The 21596-nt window shown below is 44.3% G+C and overlaps 1 protein-coding gene across 2 annotated transcripts in view; it reads right to left on the reverse strand.

The window, feature by feature from the left end:
* Positions 1-21596, reverse strand: part of dhx37 (DEAH (Asp-Glu-Ala-His) box polypeptide 37) — a 41871-nt gene that overhangs the window by 17566 nt on the left and 2709 nt on the right. The window contains exons 2-18 of one of the 2 annotated variants that reach the window (XM_068005751.1): positions 20399-20568; positions 19379-19491; positions 13760-14129; positions 12699-12847; positions 11802-11894; positions 10855-10951; positions 9907-10020; positions 8840-8941; positions 8506-8620; positions 7941-8039; positions 6852-6919; positions 5316-5457; positions 4904-4980; positions 2396-2628; positions 1281-1392; positions 1003-1109; positions 667-855 (exon numbers count right to left, since the gene is read on the reverse strand). In XM_068005751.1, coding sequence (XP_067861852.1) covers positions 667-855; positions 1003-1109; positions 1281-1392; positions 2396-2628; positions 4904-4980; positions 5316-5457; positions 6852-6919; positions 7941-8039; positions 8506-8620; positions 8840-8941; positions 9907-10020; positions 10855-10951; positions 11802-11894; positions 12699-12847; positions 13760-14129; positions 19379-19491; positions 20399-20568 — 2350 coding nt within the window. Of the gene's footprint in view, positions 1-666; positions 856-1002; positions 1110-1280; positions 1393-2395; positions 2629-4903; positions 4981-5315; positions 5458-6851; positions 6926-7940; positions 8040-8505; positions 8621-8839; positions 8942-9906; positions 10021-10854; positions 10952-11801; positions 11895-12698; positions 12848-13759; positions 14130-19378; positions 19492-20398; positions 20569-21596 lie in introns of both variants that reach the window. The other variant, XM_068005750.1, reaches the window with a different exon arrangement.

Raw genomic sequence — 21596 nt, forward strand, 5'->3', positions numbered from 1 at the left:
CCCCACCTACCACCTTAAATTCTCTCAGAATCAGCTGGCACCGCAACAGCTCATCTGCTGGTATACAAATCCTCACCGATCTGCCAATCAGGGACACCCTCCCTTATCTTACCCTCAGGTACAGTGGTGAGCGCTAAAGTCCGTATATGTTAACCTTAAGTCATCTGGTTGGCAGTCTCCAGTGCAATGATCTCAGCAGAGCTGCTAATTTTAAAATCAATTCAGAGCCTGCCTGTTTAAACGTGTTTATCATAAGGACAGGAGAGGGTTTAAACAGGCATCACTGTATTGATTTTTTAAGTCTGTAGTTTCATTAAGATCAGGGCTCCAGAGACTGTCAACGGGATCGCTGGAGGCGAGTGCACATGTGTTTAGTGCTCAGTCTGTAGGTGGAGGTCTGTATTCAGCATTGGAGGGTGCTTGTCTGTCAGTTGTCCTGGACCAGTCTCAAGTCATGGCTGAAACAGTGGGTGGGTGCATGGGGAGCTGTGAGCCACTAGATCAACTGTTGCAGCCAGCTGTTATTGCTGCTCTGAAATAAAACATAAATGCTGTAATTCAGACTCCCACTAGTCTCCCATTCTCCATGAAAATTCACAGATAATCAAAGGACAGATAATTAAAATTCCACTGTGCTGTGATCTTAAATATGAAAGGCAACCTTACCTCTCAAACTGCTCAAACAGCTCTCTTACAGTCATAGCAGAAACTATTATAATAACATATGACATACAGTCATGTTGCTTGCTTAAGGCAAGCATCTTTGCATATCGAGGTGCCACAGGAAAGGACGCCATAGCTCTACCCAGGGGTGTTATAGGACAGGTCAGCTTTGCCCGTTCTAATTCCTTAAACCTGAAAGAACAGACAATAACCTCTGCAATAAGTTCATAACTGAATTGCACATGGCTTTAGGCAATTTAAAATATAAAGAAAGAATTTTTTAAAATGAGCAATACTACTTGAAAACGTGAATTAGAAGCAGCCCAGTCCTGCTCTTACCTTCCGTGCTTTGGTGGCTCCTCCAAAGCGCCAAGAGAAATGAGCAGTTCCTCAGCAGCTATCAGCGACTCTATCGATGGAGATGTTGGGAATGGAAAATTGATTACCTGTGCCATAAAGAATCAAATTAATTGTGCATCTTTCATGAGCATAACAGTATTGATGACCTTTTACCTCCTGAATTATTTAATACTGGATATGTACTCACTCTGAACTAAAACTCAATTACAAGATCTGTGTGCAGTGAAACAAGGAAAATACTTCTCCTGCAAACATACCTTTTCAATGTTCAAGTCTTTCATCTGCAGAACAAGGTCATCCACAGGCCGCCTTGTGATCTCAGCTGCAGAGAATTTCTCAAAGTCAGCAAAAACAGCTGAGGAGTATAGCCTGCACACAAACACCACATTTCACATATTCAAATGTTGCAGGTTTGACAATAAATTCAATAGACTGGGGTAGTACTCTCCATCACTGAATCGACACACAGCATTCAATAATACTATATTCTGAGACCGGCGTTCATTTTTTTTTAAGAGCAATTTGTTAGATTTAAGTATTCACCTTACTGCATCAATGCACAGACTGTTAAAATAAATCTATTGGGGTGATAGCACGCTCCTGAACTTCCAGCAAGGAGCACACTCGCAGGAAACATGGGCTAGAGAATTAGGACTTTCAGGGCCACGCTCCCTGTGATGTGGCTCCATTCTGGGAGCTGAGAATCCAAAAAAGCTCATTGTTCTGGAAGCGATAACCTATCCTCTTCAATTGAGATTGGAAAGACTTTTACAAGGTTTCAGGTCCAAGATCAGACCTGTTACAACATTAAGGCTATACGGCAAAAACATAAGGATTTTGCTAGGATCCTACCACAGCTTCAATACTTCAGTTTCTGCCACTAAAGACTCCATACAAAATGTGTAAACATACAGCATTCTCCAGTGGCTGAAATACATTAGTGAATGTGCCAGCCATTCGATTTGTTCAAAAACTTTGTTCATATAAAAAATGGGTAAAATGTTACTTTGAAACAAGAACTACTCAACATGTTTTCTATATTTAAAAAAAACACATTTTTCTCCCTTTTATAGGTTCACCCGGTGCTCAACAACATTCTGTAACTGCCAGCTCCCAAGATCTCTGCTAATGCATAGCCGAATCATCTATTAGGAACAATGCTCCCGACACATGGGAGATCATCTCGACAACTGCCCCTCCTGGCAGCGGTGGGAAAGTACTCGACCTCCGAGAGATTAGGAACACACCAGGTGCAGAATTCCAGATATGGGCTCAAAACCGCCCGTTTCACCCCAGCGAACAGGATATTGACCCACTGTGCTGGTCTAGCTTTAAGGATGGTTATTATTTACTGTTAAGTCTAGTTACTGACCTGTAACAGTGACCCGGCTCTGTGCGACCAGCACGACCTGCTCTTTGATTGGCCGAAGCCTGAGAGATCCAGGTAATTTTGAATGACGAGACTCCAGTAACTTTATCATAAAAGCGTTTCTTCACCTTTCCACATTCCACCACATATTTAATGTTTGGGATAGTGAGAGAGGTTTCAGCTACGTTGGTTGCAACCACACACAACCGTGCGCCATTTGGAGGTGGACGAAATACCTAAATAATAGAGAATTAGCAATTTCAGAATACTGGTTTATAATTTCCTTCCATTTTTTTAAGTACTGTAATTTGAATTTTATTTTGTACAGAAATAGATTAATCCATAGGTTTTCAAATTGCGGTTAGTGGACCCTGGGGAGTCCATAACGGGATCCTTGGAAAGAGGGGGGTCTGCGATTGTCTGATTTCTCTCCACCTAGGACCAAGTATCTAGTTTGCTATAGGCACATTGTCTTGAGAATTCAGTGTTTGTTTACTTGCAAAGGTTCCCTCATTATGGAAAATTTTAAAAACCACTGGGTTAGTCTCAAATTTTCAGTATTGTTTATTTCAAAATTATCATGCTGGCACTCTACCAGCTTGTTGAAATCAACAGTAGCCTACACTATAGAGTGTAGACAACAAGCAAAAATGAGACATTTATGAACTGCTACTGCCCTCATCAAATTTGCTGTTGGTTTGCAGAAAAGCCACCAAAACCATACAGGGCCTAGTTTACAGATAAACTGACCGTTCCAGTCAGAATGTATATATAACTACAGCGTACAGAACTCAATGTTAGCTAGTGGAGGAATGCAGCATAGATCCTATTGCTCAGCTTAAAGGGGAACTCCTGCGTTCCATAGACGAGTCCAACATTGGCAATGATTGCCCGGACTGGTTTTACACCAAGCACCATGGGGCACATAGAGACATTAAGTATTTACAGACTACATATGTTTACTTTTTCCACATAAAACTTAAATTGAAAATTTAAAACTCAAGTCAAAATGCTACATAATTTTTTCAATTCAGTTAGCGAGTAGTGTATGAAATCAGCGAAAAAAGCTAACATTCCAAATTTTAATTAAATTCTTATACAGATACTAAAGTTTTCAAAACTTCCATGATTGATATTACACAGAAACGACATCATCAGTGCTTAGTTTGGGTTCCACCAGGACCACTGGGCTCCAGATCCCATTACAGCCTTGGTCCAAACATGGACAAAAGAGTTGAATTCTAGAGGTGAAGTGAGAGTGACTGCCCTTGACATCAAGGCAGCATTTGACCAAGTGTGGCATCAAGGAGCCCTAGAAAATTGAAGTCAATGGGAATCAGGGGGAAAACTCTCCAGTGGCTGGAGTCATAGCTGGCACAAAGGAAGATGGCAGTGGTTGTTGGAGGCCAATCGTCTCAGCCCTAGGACGTCGCTTCAGGAGTGTCCTAGGCCCAACATCTTCAGCTGCTTCGTCAATGACCTTCCCTCCATCATAAGGTCAGAAATGGGGATATTTGCTGATGATTGCACAGTGTTCAGTTCCATTCGCAACCACTCAGACAATGAAGCAGTCCATGCCCGCATGCAGCAAGACCTAGACAACATCCAGGCTTGGGCTGATAAGTGGCAAGTAACATTCGCACCACACACGTGCCAGGCAATGACCATCGCCAACGAGAGAGAGTCTAACCAACTCCCCTTGACATTCAACAGTATTACCATCGCCGAATCCCCCACCATCAACATCCTGGGGGTCACCATTAACCAGAAACTTAACTGGACCAGCCACATAAATACTGTGACTACAAGAACAGGTCAGAGCCTGGGTATTCTACTGTGAGTGACACCTCCTGATTCCCCAAAGCCTTTCCACCATCTACAAGGCACAAGTCAGGAGTGTGATGGAATACTCTCCACTTGCCTGGATGAGTACAGCTCCAACACGCAAGAAGCTCGACGTCATCCAGGACAAAGCAGCCCGTTTAATTGGGACCCCATCCACCACCTTAAATATTCACTCCCTTCACCACCGGCGAACCGTGGCTGAAGCGTGTGCCATCTACAAGACGCACTGCAGCAACTCGCCAAGGCTTCTTCGACAGCACCTCCCAAACCCGCGATCTCTATCACCAAAGGCAGCAGGCACATAGGAACACCACCACCTGCACGTTCCCCTCCAAGTCACACACCATCCTGACTTGAACATACATCGCCGTTCCTTCATCGTCGTTGGGTCAAAATCCTGGAACTCCCTACCTAACAGCACTGTGGGAGAACCATCACCACATGGACTGCAGCAGTTCAAGAAGGCGGCTCACCATCACCTTCTCAAGGGCAATTAGGGATGGGCAATAAATGCTGGCCTTGCCAGCGACGCCCACATCCCATGAATGAATAAAAGAAAATATACCGTAGTAAGTCAAAGTAGCTGCAAAGTTTGTGCATATGTATGTTTTTCTATCACCCCAAAACGCAGCATTTAAACCTCAGATCAGGGTGAAGGAAGCTCACCTTTGCTTGTTTTTCTGCTGCCAGCAATGAATAAAGTGGAAGAACATACAGTGGAATAGAAGGATCGGACTTCTCAACTGTGTATACAAGAAAAAGATATATCAACGGTTGATTTTATAACTACCACATACTTCTACTAAAGGAAAACAACTTCATTTTAAACCCCAATTTTATGCCCCTTGAACAATTCAAAAATTATAATCCCAAAATGACAACCATACAATGTTCCAGTGCATTCAGTAAAATAGTACTTGAATCTGATTATAAACATGGCGATGTTATCCAAATTTGGGTTAGTCTCATCTTCCATCCTCCATCTTACAAAACAATGATATTCTTCCAAATGTGTAGTTTAGTTCCAATGTGTGAAGGTGGGGGTGGGGGGAGAACTCTAAGTCCGTGAACCATGTACCTTCTTCAGAATCATCACCATCCCCCAAATCCAGATCAATATCAGAGCCAACTTCATAGTCATCAATTCCTGCCTCTCGATCTTCATCTCCCTCATCCACTGGCATTGCAGAGTAATTATCAAGATTAATCTTTGGTAAATTCTGCAGACAGAAATAAAAGCAAAAGTTAGCACAAGTTATTATAGTGTTAGTGCTGAAGAACACAGGACTCTCAATCACATCATGACTCTGTCAGAGAGGCCAAAGCTTTCACAGGAACCCAAATCAACCTGGTAGCCAACCACAGGGATGGAAATGATTCCAAACCTTAAACTATCTTGTGCAGCAATTGGATATATGCCTGGAGACATCCAAATCACAGAAACTGGAGTTACTTTTTAGGTAAAGCAGTGTCAAAACTACAGCCTGTGGGTCGCATCAATCCACGAAGCCCAGACACAGTTCTATTTTTACTCTTGCTCGCTGTTTGAATTCTGTGGGCCTATTCTTAGAGCTGTTAATTATTGATGACTAAATCCTAAATCAGAACACCAAGTACCAGTAGTATCTGTAGCTCAGAATACATACAATTTATTGGGAACATTAACTTAAACTTGATATGAGGCTCCACGGTATGCACCTAGTGATACACAAGGACAAAAAGCTTGGACAATCCTAGAATAGTATACTGTTTGCATTGCAAGTTGCCAAATGATACTAATTGTTTCGATCATGAACTGATACTGCTCATTTCAACGAGTTAATAGATGGGGTGAGACTGACATTTGACTTGCAATTCAAACTGATTCAAAGGTTCACAAAATAGAATTTAAAAAAAAACTGCTAACCAATTCTTGACTTGCAGCAACACTATCTGGTGTTGCTACTTTACCACTAAGTATTAACAGTGAACATCTTGTGCAGAAGAAAGCATTAGATCCTTCTATCTGCCTCCCAGCACAAGACAAGAACCAGTTTGGACACTAAAAAATGTAAACAGCTCTAACCAACACTTCAAATTTGCAGTGAAAAAGAAAACTTAAATGAGAAAAAAAAAAGGACGCCTTAAAGTGCAGCAAGATAAATTAGGTACTTATGCTGCTTCTGGAGGCTCATCATCCCTCCTGCAGGTGTCTCCAGGGGCAGCACTCTCCCCGAAGGCAATGAGAACAGTGCTGCTGAAGATGGGAATGTGTGATTCTGAGTTGCTGTCAAGGTGAATGGCTCAACCTGTGCTTCTGTATTGGGCAGTTAGAGCAACCAGAGCAGTGATGAATTGCTGTCTAAAAACAACTACTGTTTCAGCTGCTGTTGAATCCACCCCATAAAATAAATGGGGAGGGGGAAATTCCACAGCACCAAAATCCTCAGGCACTTCCTTCTCGAATTAGTTCTGCAACATAGACACAGCTTCAACTTAGCAGCTTCTGTTGTCATATCCTTGCGATCGGGAAATGGAGTTGAATTTACTGGTAGTTATCGCAAGATGATACATAGTCTGAAAATCTGAACATCAATACTGTATTTAATGTTTAAATAAATACCAGAACACATACAGATTTCGGTTTCGCCTTTTTAAACCTCTTGATCGCTTCAACTGAATCATCTGTGGCAGCATCAGCTTCTATCACTTGAAGGAAAAAAAACAGTATGAAAGAAAGACTGGGACTCTATTGTTCAGCTGTAGCATGGGTCTCCCCAAGAGTCATGTCCAATTTCCATTGTCATCAGACTCTGGAGTAGACCACTCATGCTTTGTTGAGGGCATTTTTATACTCAAAATTCCAGCACCAATGTGACCATTCATTCTCTTTTCAGTTTACATGCAATAATTTTAAAATCTAGCCTAGACAACTATTATGAGCACTTTACATCTGATAACATGTTTAAGAAATGTCAGAAACCTAGGGCTTCTCCTCAACACAACATACCATTTTGTACAATCAAAAAATGTGTCCTCTGACAGAAGATACCGTATACATTTTAGGAAAGGGTTTTGATGCAGATGGTCAGATCTACTCGTTAGAATTTGGAAAAGTCTACTGGGACAGTCAACAGACGCCTCCCCTAAACAGGGAGGGCACCACAATTTGATAGTAGTCAAAACCAAGACACCACTGAAATACTGTACATGCAACCAATCATTTTTACACTCTGGAGTATTTCCTCAATTTACTATTTGTAGCAAAATTGTGAACATGTCCTTTACAAACACATTTAGGATTTTACTACAAATAGCACGCAGAAAAAAATCTCTCTCCTCCCCCACCTACCTCTGGAAACCAACAGAAACAAAAAGCTTTCAGCAAATACTTTTCTGGTCAGAAAACTTAAGCTCTGAAGTGATTGGATATACAACATCAGACAATATCATATAAATAGACTGATGACATTCCACATGTTAAAGGTTGTCATCCCTTTACAGTAATGAAAGATCTAGATTTTTGTGCTACCCAGAGCATATTGCCAAATAGCTAAAATAGCTCAGATTGTCACATCTCAATTAAACTGTTGTGAAGAAAGGCTCCTTCAAGAATGGTCAACACACATTTGGCCACTATTTGAATTGTACACATTTGACAAAAATTATGCAATGGCATTTAAAAGCAGATGTTTGATGGAGCTCTGCAGTGTAAACTGTTCACCTTTTACAGTGCTGTTAGGCCTGTACGGAAAGGCTCTTCTCAACCTTCTGCACATAGAATGCACCTCGGCCTGTCCTGTCAGAAACACTAAGATACCTCCTATAGGGAAATAAATAATCACAAATCAAAATTAAACTCCATAAGAATGCATTTAAATGCTTAAGCAACAAGTAATAACTTTCAAAAAAAAATTCAACAGAAATTTAATCCTAATTAGATAAAGTCCAAACCATGTCAGATATTTTAATTTAACACTCAGGGTCAAATCCTGTGCAAAGTGACTTTTCAAGTATTGAAAGAATTAGATTTTTTTTTTATAAACAATTAAAACAAGTGACCAAATCCATTTTAAGTGAAAAAACGTGTTTTAAATGGCAAAGCTATGTATTTTATTTGGATGTCTAAGTGTTGAGCACACATACAAACATACAAATGGCCCGAGACGTAGAGAATTCTAGCCATCCTCTACAAAAAAATAACTTTCAAACACCAAGATGGAATTAAAATCTAATGGAAAACAGTAACGTGTGAAAGGAAAGAAAGGCAGTTAGGGTAATGGACTTACCTGGAGGTAACATCCGATGGATTTTGCTGACTTTCCTAAAAGTCTCTCCTGTGTAATCATCAAGTGGAGTCCGCTTGTTAAAGTGAATAGTGACAGGAAACTGTCTGGCATCCACCTTAAAGAATCATCAGAGGAACTATTAGATTATCCCATTGTACTCAGTTTGAAAATTCTTTTTTTCTGTACAACAAAATGACAATATAGATTGTGAGTAGATGCAAGTAAAACCCTCATGTGTGCCATAAAATCTGAGAGTAGTCTTCTTACAACATACTTCGTAAAGTGACATATCCAGTGTGAACTTTTCTGCTGTACATTAACATGGTGACGTTACCTTAACAACAGGGGGAGGAGTTGGAAAGAGTCTCTGGTTTTCTGTGAAATCCTCCACACGTAGAGTGGCAGACATTATAATCAGCTTCATTGGCTGCCCTTTCTGTTGGGAACAAGCAATTTATTAGGGCTTATTCCATAAGTACATGGACAAAGGATTATAAGCATAAAGTAACCACTTGGAAAGCTAACATGGCTCTAATTTTATGTTGATAAAGCAGATATGAAAATCAGAGTTACACAAATTCCAACTGCTACAGTTTAATTTGGTAAAGTTTCTCCAATATCTTAACCTATTATAAAGCATACAAGGTCTTTCAACCCTATTTTCAGATATAATTGAATACTGTAAACTATATATTCTAAATGTCAGCACATACAGAATACTTTTCTGTAATTTTGTATCCAAAATATTACACACAGTATCTATTATCTTTCATCGCCAGTAAACTTCCTACTCCGCTGCCACATGACTGCACTTATCACAAAGGTGTGGTGGGGGGGGGGGGGGGATGCATTTTATATTAAAAAGCATTTTCCCCTCTCCACTAATGTAGCTTCTCTATGCCAGAAATAATTCTGACAGCAAAAAGGGACAAGCAATTTTCTCCCACATCGTTGCCAAAGGTTGTTAGGGTTTGGGAGGACGCATCAGAGTAATTGTACCTCCCTTCATGTAAGGAAGTGCCTGGTATTTGCTTTCTGCCTCTCTATTACAGCATGGCTGAGGTTGGTAACATGCAATGGGGAGGACGGTAAGAATAACAAACGCTAACCACATCATACCATTATATGGTGCGGCATGGTGGCGCTCTCTCTTGTTCTTTGGTTTGTATGTACATAATTGGTGACCAACTCAGTGGCCCTTCATTATTCTACAGATAAATAAATCATTAAATAAATGGACTGCTGACTATCCATAAGAGTCAATATTCTGCTCCCTTGAGATATCTCAACTGCTCTATTGTTTTATTTTGGAAGTCTGGTGAAGCAAAAATGTCACTATCGACAAGTTACATTTAACCACATCTAAATAAAAGACTAATAACAGCCAGCGATGCTTGTTACCTTCTCTCGAAGAGGAACGATACGAGATAGCAGGCCAATCAGAATGTCAGTGTACACACTCCGCTCATGAGCTTCATCTATAACAATCACTTTGTATTTTGTGAGCAAGAAATCCTGGAAGATTCAAATCATTTTTCACAAAACAATTTCTAGCAAGAACTGAAGCCAACATGGACACAAAACTGATGAATACCAAAAGTCTAGTCTTAACTTAATGGTACACAAGTTCCTCTTATTCAACAAAATCAGAAAGAGTTTGTTATATACAATACACCCGCACCTTTTAAGTGCCAAATAACAATGTGGTGAGACAGAGAATCAGCCAGTCGTTCGCACATTATCATAATCCAGGCAGGCTGTGATGTGTAGTCCCAGGAGTTCACTTGGCTGTTTACATACTCCCACACCTGCAGCTTGTAGTAGAACCCAATACTATATCAAGACAGTACCAAATTCAGGTGTGTAACTCAGAATGCCTTTTTAGACACATTTCTCAAAGGCTCTTAATTAGGCATTAATGAATACACTGTATTTTTACAAACAGTAGCAAAGTATTAAAAGCTACAATGAGTGCACTTTAATTACATTATCCACATATACGTTTATCAATTTGTTTTTTTCAAAACTGTGATCCACAATTTTCTTCACATCACAACAACATGAAGGTGAGCAACTTCACACCATCCCATCTATGCATCATTGGCTCTCAGTCTGCAGTCTAACCCAGAATTGAACCAGAGGTTTTGTACAGACAGGATAGTCGACCAGAAAACTCAGATTCCGTGCTCTGGCAGATGCACCCCTGACATGCGTCCTGGATTCATTGTGGTGTATTAAATTTAGCAATGCTAAAGCAGGGGTTGCAGAAAAAACATTAAGAAAAATAGTTCTTAAAATGCAATCAGTTGCTTTTCTAATTCAGACATTAGGTAAAGAAATTCCACTCACCCTCTGTACTTCTTTTAGAAGTACCCCATCTGTCATAAACTTTATTTTCGTGTTTTCAGTTGTATTTCCTTCATAGCGAATTTGATATGAAACCACCCTTTAAAAACCAACAAGTGAAACATTCAGCATTGCTATAGTTCCCAACAGTATCAGCTGATTGTCAACAGATGACCCTTACTGAAAAAATCTGTGAGTGGGGATATCAGGTGAAGACAGAACAAGGCTTCAACACCTACTGTCTAGCTCACACATAAAGAACAGTCATTTACAAAATATATCAGAGGGTAGCCACACCATATTCAGCACCAGCCAACATCTCCAAGAGTGATGGGAGAAAACGGAACCAAAAATTAGTTTAGTCATACACCCCTCTTGCATACAACTTAGCAACTGGCATGAGACTAAGCCTAGAAAAGGCCTGGGGCATCGTCTGCACCTATCCCCTAAGAGGTGCATGCTATTGAATAACAGAGAACATTATTTGGATTTCCAGTTTTAAAAATGACTACAATTTACTCGTTGATAAGTGATTCCAGCAAGAAAGTTTAAATAATACATGATTGCAAAGGATAAATAATCATTTTATAGTCATGGCTAGTTATGGATTAGGGTTTCTAGGTCCATATATGCTGGTTTGTATAGTTTGAACTTTGTGGGCCTGAAGGTTTGCAAAGAGCTGCTTTTTAATACTGTTGCCTCATTGGTGGATAAATTCCAAATCAAAAAAGATCTGTTGGCATCAGCAACTTGAGATATATCCAAATTAATGCAAGCATGGATTTAAACTTTATAACTGTCTCTAAGGCTGCATTGTAAGCACATATGTGGTCCAATAAGACAAAAGCTTGAACATCGCTGGATTAGTTGACTTCCCCCCCGCCCATCCCCCATTCTGTTTTTAAGTGCAAGCACATTTCAGTTCACAATAAGGAAAGAAACATTTTTACCTGTCTGAAAGATTCATTTCTTTTGCAACTCGCTGGGACATGCTTATAGCTGCTACTCGCCTAGGCTCTGTAATGCCAATGATTCCATCACCACTGTGGACAATAACCAGAGATATTTATGGTCTGCTGCTTAACACCAAATAGTTTCACATTTCAGATAATGTTTTTCTAAGCAATAATTAGGGATAAGCGTGGATTGAATTCAATAACTAAACATTCTGGCAGCATAAAACCTGCGCCATGGAGCGGGGATCTCAGCTTCTAAGGGGGAGGGGCTGGGTTGTTTGGACTTAAGAACAAACCTCATTACTTGAATAATTATCTAGGCTAATCATAACTCCAGAGGCTTTCTGAATAAGGCCAAGCATCCTGAACAGTTCAGTCCATATTACAAACAGAAACAGACATGAGCAAGGGAGCTGGGTTACGGATACCCAGCCATAACATGTCTCGTCAATGCTGCGTGATGGTAAATCGTACTAGGAGTAATGCACCGATCCAATTAATCGTGTGCCTCAAGAATTCCTTTACATAAACTTATCTTGGAACTCCCTTTATTTGAAAGAATACTTCATAGAGCTGACACAAGTGGAATAGGAAATAGCATCACATCCACTCCAGCATTTGCAGTTAAACTCTTGTGTTGAATGCTGTAATCTGTTTTCAGGGTACAGACACTCAACTAGATCTGCAAAAAAGGGTTTCCTATAAATTTCTATTGTATGGTCGTTGTAGAGTAAAATTAGATGACTGTTCAGCAACAAAACATCTTTCATCAGTATTCAAAATGGGAAAAACACTTCATTTACAAATACTTTTGTCTTCAAGAACATTAAATACATTTTAATGCAAACTAGCATCTAGCTACTCCATTTTTGGGCATAAAGTGCATTATACCTGGCATATCCGGCTTCGTAGAGGAACTGGGGCACTTGTGTAGTTTTACCACTGCCTGTCTCACCACACACAACCACCATAGGGTTATGTTTAATGGCCTCCATGACAAGTTGCTCTTCTGCTAGAATTGGTAACCGCAGACGAGCTTCCTGGAAGAACAATCAGCAAACATCTCCTTTAAAGATGGTTCACTAACACAATTACAAATTGCTAAGAAAACACTTGTAGATTAACATAAACAAGTGTAGGAATGAGTCTGCTGATAGATTTTTAATAACTGGGCTTTTTCATTGTATCCCTTTCCACAGATGAGATGGCTTGTATCAAGATTTGCTGAAACCCACTGATTGACTAAAACTCCAAGACTAAACTTGTAGCTTTGTAATTTGGAGCTAGACACCTCAGGTCATACTGCCTGTTTCAGGAGACATTTATTCAAATGTAGCTACAGGAGTGGCATAGAAACAGTTAAAATGGTAACAAGTTTTCAAGTTACTAATGAGGTCACCAACTGCAAACAACACCCTACTTTAAAATCCCTCTTTTCCAAACAACTTACTTTGCTTTCAACAGTTCCATTTCAAACTAGCAGCAATAACAGACATAGAAACTATTGTGGAAATACTTAAACACCAGGACTAGGGCAGACACCTTTTTTTTTACAAAAATCAAACATTCTGATCCATTTTGATGTGTTCAACATGCCTTTGTACAGCAGACAAATATTATTTATACAGGTGTCGTACTCATTGGGGAAGCTAAAAGAAAAGAATATCATCTGCTCCGTTGCAAGTAGAGGTTGTCCTGTTCTCATATACCAGATGTCACTATGGAATGTATATAACAACCAATCTGCAACATGTGTGTACACAAGATGGCAGCATGACATGATTTCTACCCACCCACAGCATGGTATTGGACATGGGGAAGTTACTATAACACGAGAATTGCATTTTAAGATTACGGAGTGCAGTCAATTTTAAGTACTAATTCCAAACAAATCGAGTGAAGTTAAATACTAATGAGAATAACATGTTTTACAGTTTACCACAATTGAGCACCTGAATCTCTGGGGTCCTGTCCACTGGGATGAAGATGGCAGGTTCTGAGGAAGGCTGCGGCATCAGATTTTGACTGGTTTTCTTATTAACAGACACCAGTGCTGATGGTTTCTCAGTCACTGACTCTGTAATGTTTGAGGAGTTTTGAATTTGTTCACTGTTGACAGTCTTCTCTTCCGCACCTGACCTTGTGCTGTCACTTTCCATCTTTTCTGCATCATCTTGTTCTTCCTCATCTGAACTGGCCGAAGATGTGCCAGTCTCAGACTCTGGTGCTTTCTCCACAATCTCAGAATTTCTTCTGTGTCTTTTCCTATTGGACCCACTAACACTGCTGATTCTGCACTCACCACCAACCTCACGTTCAGACCTAAAATATAAAAAGGTGTCAAACCTCTATATCAAATCAAAAAGAATACTGAATATCTAGTCAATTAATGCAATGCTTTTCCATAAGTAAGGTAGAGTGCAAAACTAATGAACTACTGTCACTGAGTTATACAGGCATCCTTCACGCATGGAACGTGGTGTTCCCCAACTGAATATATGGTGTCCTATTTACATACTGCAGGGTAGACTTCAATTTGTTAGTCCCTGAAGATTAGTTCTCTAGGCCGAAAATAATTCAAGGGAAAATAAAAACTGAAATATTCTTCCTTCAGCAAAACTGTATTTTCCAGCACCCATTTAGGACGAATGTGTTTGTATCTCCACTCTGCCCACTTCAGGAACATAGGAACAGAAATAGGCCGTTCAGTCCCTCCAGCCTGTCCAACTATTCAATTAGATCTTGGCTGATCTGTATCCTATATTCGCCTTGGTTCCATGACCCTTAATACCCTTGCCTAACCAAGACCTATCAATCTCAGTTTTGAAATTTTCAATTGACCTAGCCTCAATAGCTTTCCGGGGGAAGAGAGTTCCAATTTTCGACTACCCTTTAATCCTTAGAATAAAATTGCTTCAATCACATCAGGCACCAAAGTTGCTCTTCGATGACACAAACGGAGTGTCGGAAGTAAATGGCATTTAGTGATCTGAGGGTGAGCTGGACAAATACTCGTCATTGCAGATCTTGCAGACATATGGGGCTCGATTTTAGGGTCGGGTTACCTGCGGGTTTCCAGCGGGGGGGCCCCGAAAATCCCGATCTCCGATCACGTGACCGGATTCGGACGAAATCCCGGCCACTTCCGGGTACCGCGCTGACGTGCGGGGCTGCGCGCGCAAGCCCCGCTGGTGGGAATCCCGCAGGCAATTAAAGCCAGCGGGGTTCCACTTGAGAGCACTTAACTTGCTCGTTGTGGTCAGTTAATGAGCTGAAGCAGCTGTCAAAAGAGGAAGTGTGGGATTTTACGGTCAAAGCAGTCAGTTTCCCACACTGGGGGAAACAGGACCCTTCAAACCAGGCGTGTTGCAGCCAGCAGCCTGTGCCAGGTGCCAAGGTGCGCTCCACGGGGGAGCGCCCTCACCCACGCAGGAGGCCACCGCGTCACATAGGGCAACCCCTGCCCTCCACCAACCCCCTCCAAGCCAGAGGACAGACCGACACGAAACCGCAGCCCCAGTCCGAGGACCCACCCACCTACCCTGCACAACCCCTCACACCAACACCTGCCAGATGGGTGGTGCGTTTACATCGTCGGAGGACGAACAGGATGACCAGCCCCAGCAGCCTCGCAGTCCACGCCGTCCGCCTCGGAGAGGTGGGGCCCCCCAACACGGTGCTGCGGCACACCCACCTGCACAGCAGGAGGGAGGGCAACCGCAGAGAGAGATGCGTCGCAGGAGGCACTACCCTCCGCACAGGGTGTACAGAGCGAGGCTCAGCTTCATGGACCTCTCCGAGGAGCAGTGCATACGGAGGCTCAGAGTCAATCGCCAGGTAGTCGCCGACATCTGCAGCCTCCTTAACGACGAGCTGCTCCCTGATGGACCAAGCAGCATCTTCTTACCTGTCGCTGTCAAAGTCACCACTGCCCTCAACTTCTTCGCATCCGGTTCCTTCCAGGGTGCCACCGGGGACATCACCGGGGTCTGTCAGTCCTCTGCACACAAGTGCATAAGGCAGGTCACCGATGGGTTGTTCCGCAGGGCCTCCCACTACATCAACTTCGCCATGGACGAGCGCAGCCAGATGGAGAGGGCGGTTGGATTCCATGCCATGGCCGGCTTCCCACGGGTGCAGGGTGTAATCGACTGCACCCACATCGCAATACGGGCACCTCCGCATGAGCCAGGGCTGTTCATCAACAGGAAGGGGTATCACTCCATGAACGCCCAGCTCATCTGTGACCACCGCCAGAGATTCCTACACGTGTGCGCCAGATACCCCGGCAGCTGCCACGATGCCTTCGTCCTCAGGGAGTCCGCCGTCCCGCCCATCCTGCAGGCACCCAACGCCGGCAACGGCTGGCTCCTCGGCGACAAGGGGTATCCCCTCCACACGTGGCTCATGACACCTCTGAGGAACCCCATCACCGAGCCGGAGCGTCGGTACAATGACAGCCACACTGCTACCAGGTCTACAATTGAGCAGACCATCGGGCTTCTCAAGATGCGCTTCAGGTGCCTTGATCGTTCTGGGGGAGCGCTCCAATACACACCATTCAGAGTGGGACGAATCATAGTTGTCTGCTGTGCCCTGCACAACATGGCCCAACAGAGAGGGGTGCCGCTGGAGGAGGCCCCATCCACACCCGCCACCCACATTGAGGAAGGCGAGGGCGAGGAGGAGGAGGAGGAGGAGGAGGAGGCGGAGGCGGAGGAGGCGGAGGAGGAGGACGCGCCCGAGGATGTTGGACGACCCATGCGCCGAGCCGCGACTCACCGGGATGGTCGCCGGGCCAGGGACGCACTCATACGTCAACGGTTCTCCTAGAGTCAGACACTGCGAGGCGCTCGCATCTCCTCACCTGCACATGCGAGCGGCCATACCAGCCCCCTCCACTGAAGAGTGCTGCCAGTAATCCTGCACCCACAGCAGTGTGCCCAATGGGTGGCAGCAGGTGTTCGCCGTCATGATGGCCTCCACGGAACGCAACTACTGCACAAGCCGCGGAAGAATGGACGAGAGGTGGCAGGAGTGGTGAGAATAGACTATTTAATATGTGGAATGTGACATCATTTAAGAAACAAAGTACAAAATAATAAACACCCTGGTGTATTCCCTTTGTGATTATAAGGCCTTTGGAATTCTTCTCCGGGAACCCCTACGTGGTGCTACCCCTGTGGCTCCAGCAGAGGTAGTGGCAGGTTGCTCGTCTTCTTGCCTTGACCGGGTAGATGCTTTTGGCGGACGGCCCCTGGGTTTCGGTGCCCGTGAGGGCACCTCCACAGACTGCTCCTCCTGCACCGGGGCAGGGGCAGACTCGGCCACCTGGAGAGGAGGCACCATTGCGGGTACTGGTTGAGAGGTGGGCGACGGGTGGGACGTGGGGACGCCTTGAGAGGCGTCCCCGCTTCCATGTCCCCGGTCACCATCATCCCTCTCTTGGCCTCGGCCCACATCACCCCTTCCACCCTGCTGGACGGCAGTTTGGATGGCATGTGTGAGGCCTTGCAAGGCCACCCCTATTGTATCCCTCAGCCTGTTGGTGGCGTCGGAATGTTGCTCACCCTGAATCCGTACAGACGTTGTGAGGGCCTGCAAGGACTCGAAGTGGAGCTGTGCGTGACGCTCGAGGGAGGCCAGCCTGTCCTCCACCGCAGACAGTCCCGCACCTACCCGCGACACTGTGTCGCCGGTACCCTCCTGTGCCTGCGCCACCAATGCCCACATGCAGGAGGTGGACTCCTCCATCGCCTGCGCTATTGTGGACAATGCGCGCGGCACCTCTGCCAGCACCTCAGCAATTAGCTGGTGGCCCTCGACGACTCTCCTTTTCTCTGGTGGCCCCCTGGGTTCAGCATCTGGGTCCGGCTGAGCAGAGCCTGGAGATGAGTGCTCCCTCCGTCGCGGACCCTCCGCGGCTGCCCCTGCCACCAGGGTCTGCTCATGCTCACTCGTGCGCAGTGACTCACCAAGTGCTACCCCAACTAGTTGGCGAGGGGGACCCACCGAGGTGCGTGTCTCTGCGCTGGTGGATGGTTGGCTCTGATGTGACGATGCACCCTCAGAGACCGCCATGTCCTCTGAGGAATCGCCCTCCATGCTCGCTTGATCCAAAGACGCATCTGCAAGAGAACAGAGGGCACTTTGAGGCATGTGGACCAACTTGACAGTGCGCCTGATGGCAGGTGATGATACGGTCACTCGCGATCATGGGTGTTGAGTGTCAGCTTTCCCTTACCAGCCGTTTCGGCAGCGACACACTCGCCATCGGCCACCGACAGGCAATGTCGCGTGCGGGCGAGGTCGAGCGCCTCCACCTCTGCGTCGGTGAGCTCCACCACTTGCGGCGGCCCACCTCCGGTGCGTGCCCTTTCCCTATTGTTCTTGCTCCTCTTCTCCTGTGAAGGCAAAACACAGATGTGTGAGTGGGTGCGTCTTGCATCGTGAGACGCATCGAGCATCGGTGTGGTTGGGTTGAGCGTGGCGCGGAACGGATGGGAGGAAGTGTGGGCCACGTGCCCATCCCATTGCATGGGGATTGGGGTGTGTGGTAGTGTTCGGGTGGGGTCAGGGACGGTGGGTACTTGCGTGCACGGCGAGGATGGTGAATGAGTGGCTGTGAGGATTGCTGATGGAGCGCAGTGGTGGCTGTGCAGGAGGGGGTTGTGATCTGCTTGGCGTGATGGTGGGGACGGGATGTGGGAGGGTGCGTTGGTGTACTCACCTTGCCAGACCTAGTCAGGTCATTGAAGCGCTTGCGGCACTGCTCCCAAGTCCTTGGGGTGTTGCCCCTGCTGCTCACCTCCGCCGCCACCTCTGCCCATGCCTTCCTGGTTGCGGCGGCAGGGAACTTGCGCCCATCCTCAGGGAAGAGTGTTTCCCTCCTCCTCCTCACGCCCTCCAGCATCAGCTGCAGTGCCAGATCTGAAAAACGGGGCGCAGCCTTTCCCCTTGGTTGAGCCATTCTCCCAGACCTCTTGCTTGCAGCAGGAGGGGCTTTGGGAGACTGCCCCTTTAACTGGAGCTCCTACATCGCGTCGACGGTACTGCGCATGCGCAGCCGGCCGGCACGCAGCTGGGGAGCGCAGAACCCGGAAGCAGGCCTTAATGGGTCCAATTATCCCGCGATCTCGTGGGGGACGCACACAATTACCCGTCCGCGTTTTCGACGCTCCCGGAGGACCACCCGCTGGGAACCCGCAGGCCTGCTAAATTCGAGCCCATGGAAAGTGCTGCTTTTGCCAGCTTCTTTATATATAACATCTCAAATTGAAAGTTGCCAATAAAATACATTTAATTCTCTGAACCGCAATTCAAAAATCCACCAGGAAATTCCAGCACAAGTTTGGAACTTCTGTTTACAAATTAAAAATAAATACAAAATTTTTTTTTAAATTTAAATATATTCTATATTACTAATACATGAAAAAACTATCTCTAGCTGTACAGCAACCAGAATCTTTCCATGGTGCACTTGAGGTGAATGTAAAGCATTCAGTGCACTGTCTAACCATGGAACATGAATTCGCCAAATAATTCTCTTGCAAGATAAGAAAATGACATACGGTTTAGTTTGGTACAGGCGTTCTCCAGTGCCTATTTTTGAGGTGGTGTAGAAAAGCTTCATCTCGGATTCTGAGACCTGGCATTCTGCTAATTTACTCAGAATATCTTTTCTCTGAGACGGAAGATGAAAACAAAAGTAGAGAATGGTTTTCAGCAACAGAAAAATATATACATTTTGTTAAGTAAGAGAGATAAAATTTTATTGCTTTTTGTACTCTGTATCAATGCCTTGGGAGAAAAAGAACCGTGACCACCACTTGTTACTATGAACAACAGGCTAGTTTAATAGTATTTTTGGGTTGAGTGTGTTATTATAAAGATAAACATTCTATCGTTTAGAAAAACCTACAAACTTGAACAGTTAGATCAGAGCTTTTTTATATAGAATTTTAGGGCTGAAGTTCTCTTTAATTCCAGTCTGGGCCAAGGCACAACTGGAGTGAATTTTCAATAATTTTCCAGTAGGGAGTTTGGCCCATGGGCAGATCTTCCACCTGACCCCACGTCAAAGGGGCCAAGCTAAGGAGAGCCAAAAATCGCCCTTTAAAGGCCTCTGCAGAACTCATACTAGCTGACGAGAGCTGACATGAGCCTGCTGTGGCCCCAAACCATGGCAACAGTAAGACAGTCAATCCTGGAGGGGATCGATGACCTTACCGTACCAGACGTAAAGCTCCCATTAGTACCACTCTTTTTTTAGCCCACATAGAGCCTCCAGGTACCTCTAGTGGAGCAGCTGTGTGCCACTGATGTATCCACCCTGAACATGCTAATGATCCCATTCCTGGGATTTGGGACAGGATTAGCGTCCATGGCTGCAGGCGGCTGGGTGTCCTGTTCCACCTCCATTCCGGCAGAGGAGCAGGGTCCCTGGAATTTCAGCCCCTTATTCATTTTAAACAATCTACCGTCAAAAATCAACAACATGCAAATTTAAAGAGATATCAGTGTTAAATCACCCTTATCTAAATGAGGCGTTGTCTATATACCGGTGTGCATTAGTGAACTTCATAGTTAACCTGAGCTTTCTTTTCTTTCTGCTCTAGTATTTTCTCCAGCTGTTTTCTCTGTTTTTTGCTCAGAGGTTGCTTCGGTTTTTGAGCATCTTCCTTCACTTGTTTTCTTTTTGCCCTTTTTGCTGGTAGAACCAGCGCATTACTCTCATCGACTCCTTTTAGTGTAACTCCATCTGCAACAGTGCACGGGAGTAAATGGTTTTAAAACTTCATTCAAATTTGTTCAACACCAAGACAGTAATGGAAGCACAGAGAACAACCAGAGGTTATTTGCACGCACAAACAAATTAAAACACATACCTTCTGTAATTCAGATAGCTATGTGCATGGAAACATTATTTTATTAATTAACTAGAGATGTGCCATGTAATTGTTCCAGCTGATCTTTCTAGCAGTCATTACATAAGAAATCTTTGTTCACCAAGTTACTTTTAAATTATTAAAGAAGCTCTAAGCAAGAGATACAAAGAATATTCTAGCATCCGCTTGTTTTCTCCCCCATTTCTTAAATTAAATTCAGCTCCACCCACACATTGGCTTGGTAACTCCTCCCAACGATATCAAACTACACTGGTACTTTTACTATAGTGAGATTGGAGATACGAGGTTTATCCGAGTGTAGGTGTCATTGGTATTCAATATTGCTATTACTAGAAGGACTGTGATACAAGTATTGAGATGCAGCATTTCAGCTTGTTCTTGGGATCCGGACTTTAACTACGAAGAGTGTATTTCTACAAACAGTAGAGACTATTAGGCAACAGGGTAAACAGGATCAAACCCACTAAAATAACCTTTCTGAGCAGCAGGCCAAAGTGAGATTTATTTCTGCTAGTTTTTATTATTCATTCATGGGATGTGGGCGTCGCTGGCAAGGCCAGCATTTATTGCCCATACCTAATTGCCCTTGAGAAGGTGGCGGTGAGCCGCCTTCTTGAACCGCTGCAGTCCGTGTGGTGAAGGTTCTCCCACAGTGCTGTTAGGTAGGAAGTTCCAGGAATTTGACCCCGCGACGATGAAGGAACGGCAATATATTTTTACAAGTCAGGATGGTGTGTGACTTGGAGGGGGAACGTGCAGGTGTTGATGTTCCTATGAGCCTGCTGCCCTTGTCCTTCTAAGTGGTAGAGGTCGCGGGTTTAGGAGGTGCTGTCGAATAAGCCTTCGCGAGTTGCTGCAGTGCATTTTGTCGATGGCACAC

Source organism: Heptranchias perlo, chromosome 25 (assembly GCF_035084215.1).
Source record: "Heptranchias perlo isolate sHepPer1 chromosome 25, sHepPer1.hap1, whole genome shotgun sequence".
Taxonomy (NCBI): Eukaryota; Metazoa; Chordata; class Chondrichthyes; order Hexanchiformes; family Hexanchidae; genus Heptranchias; species Heptranchias perlo.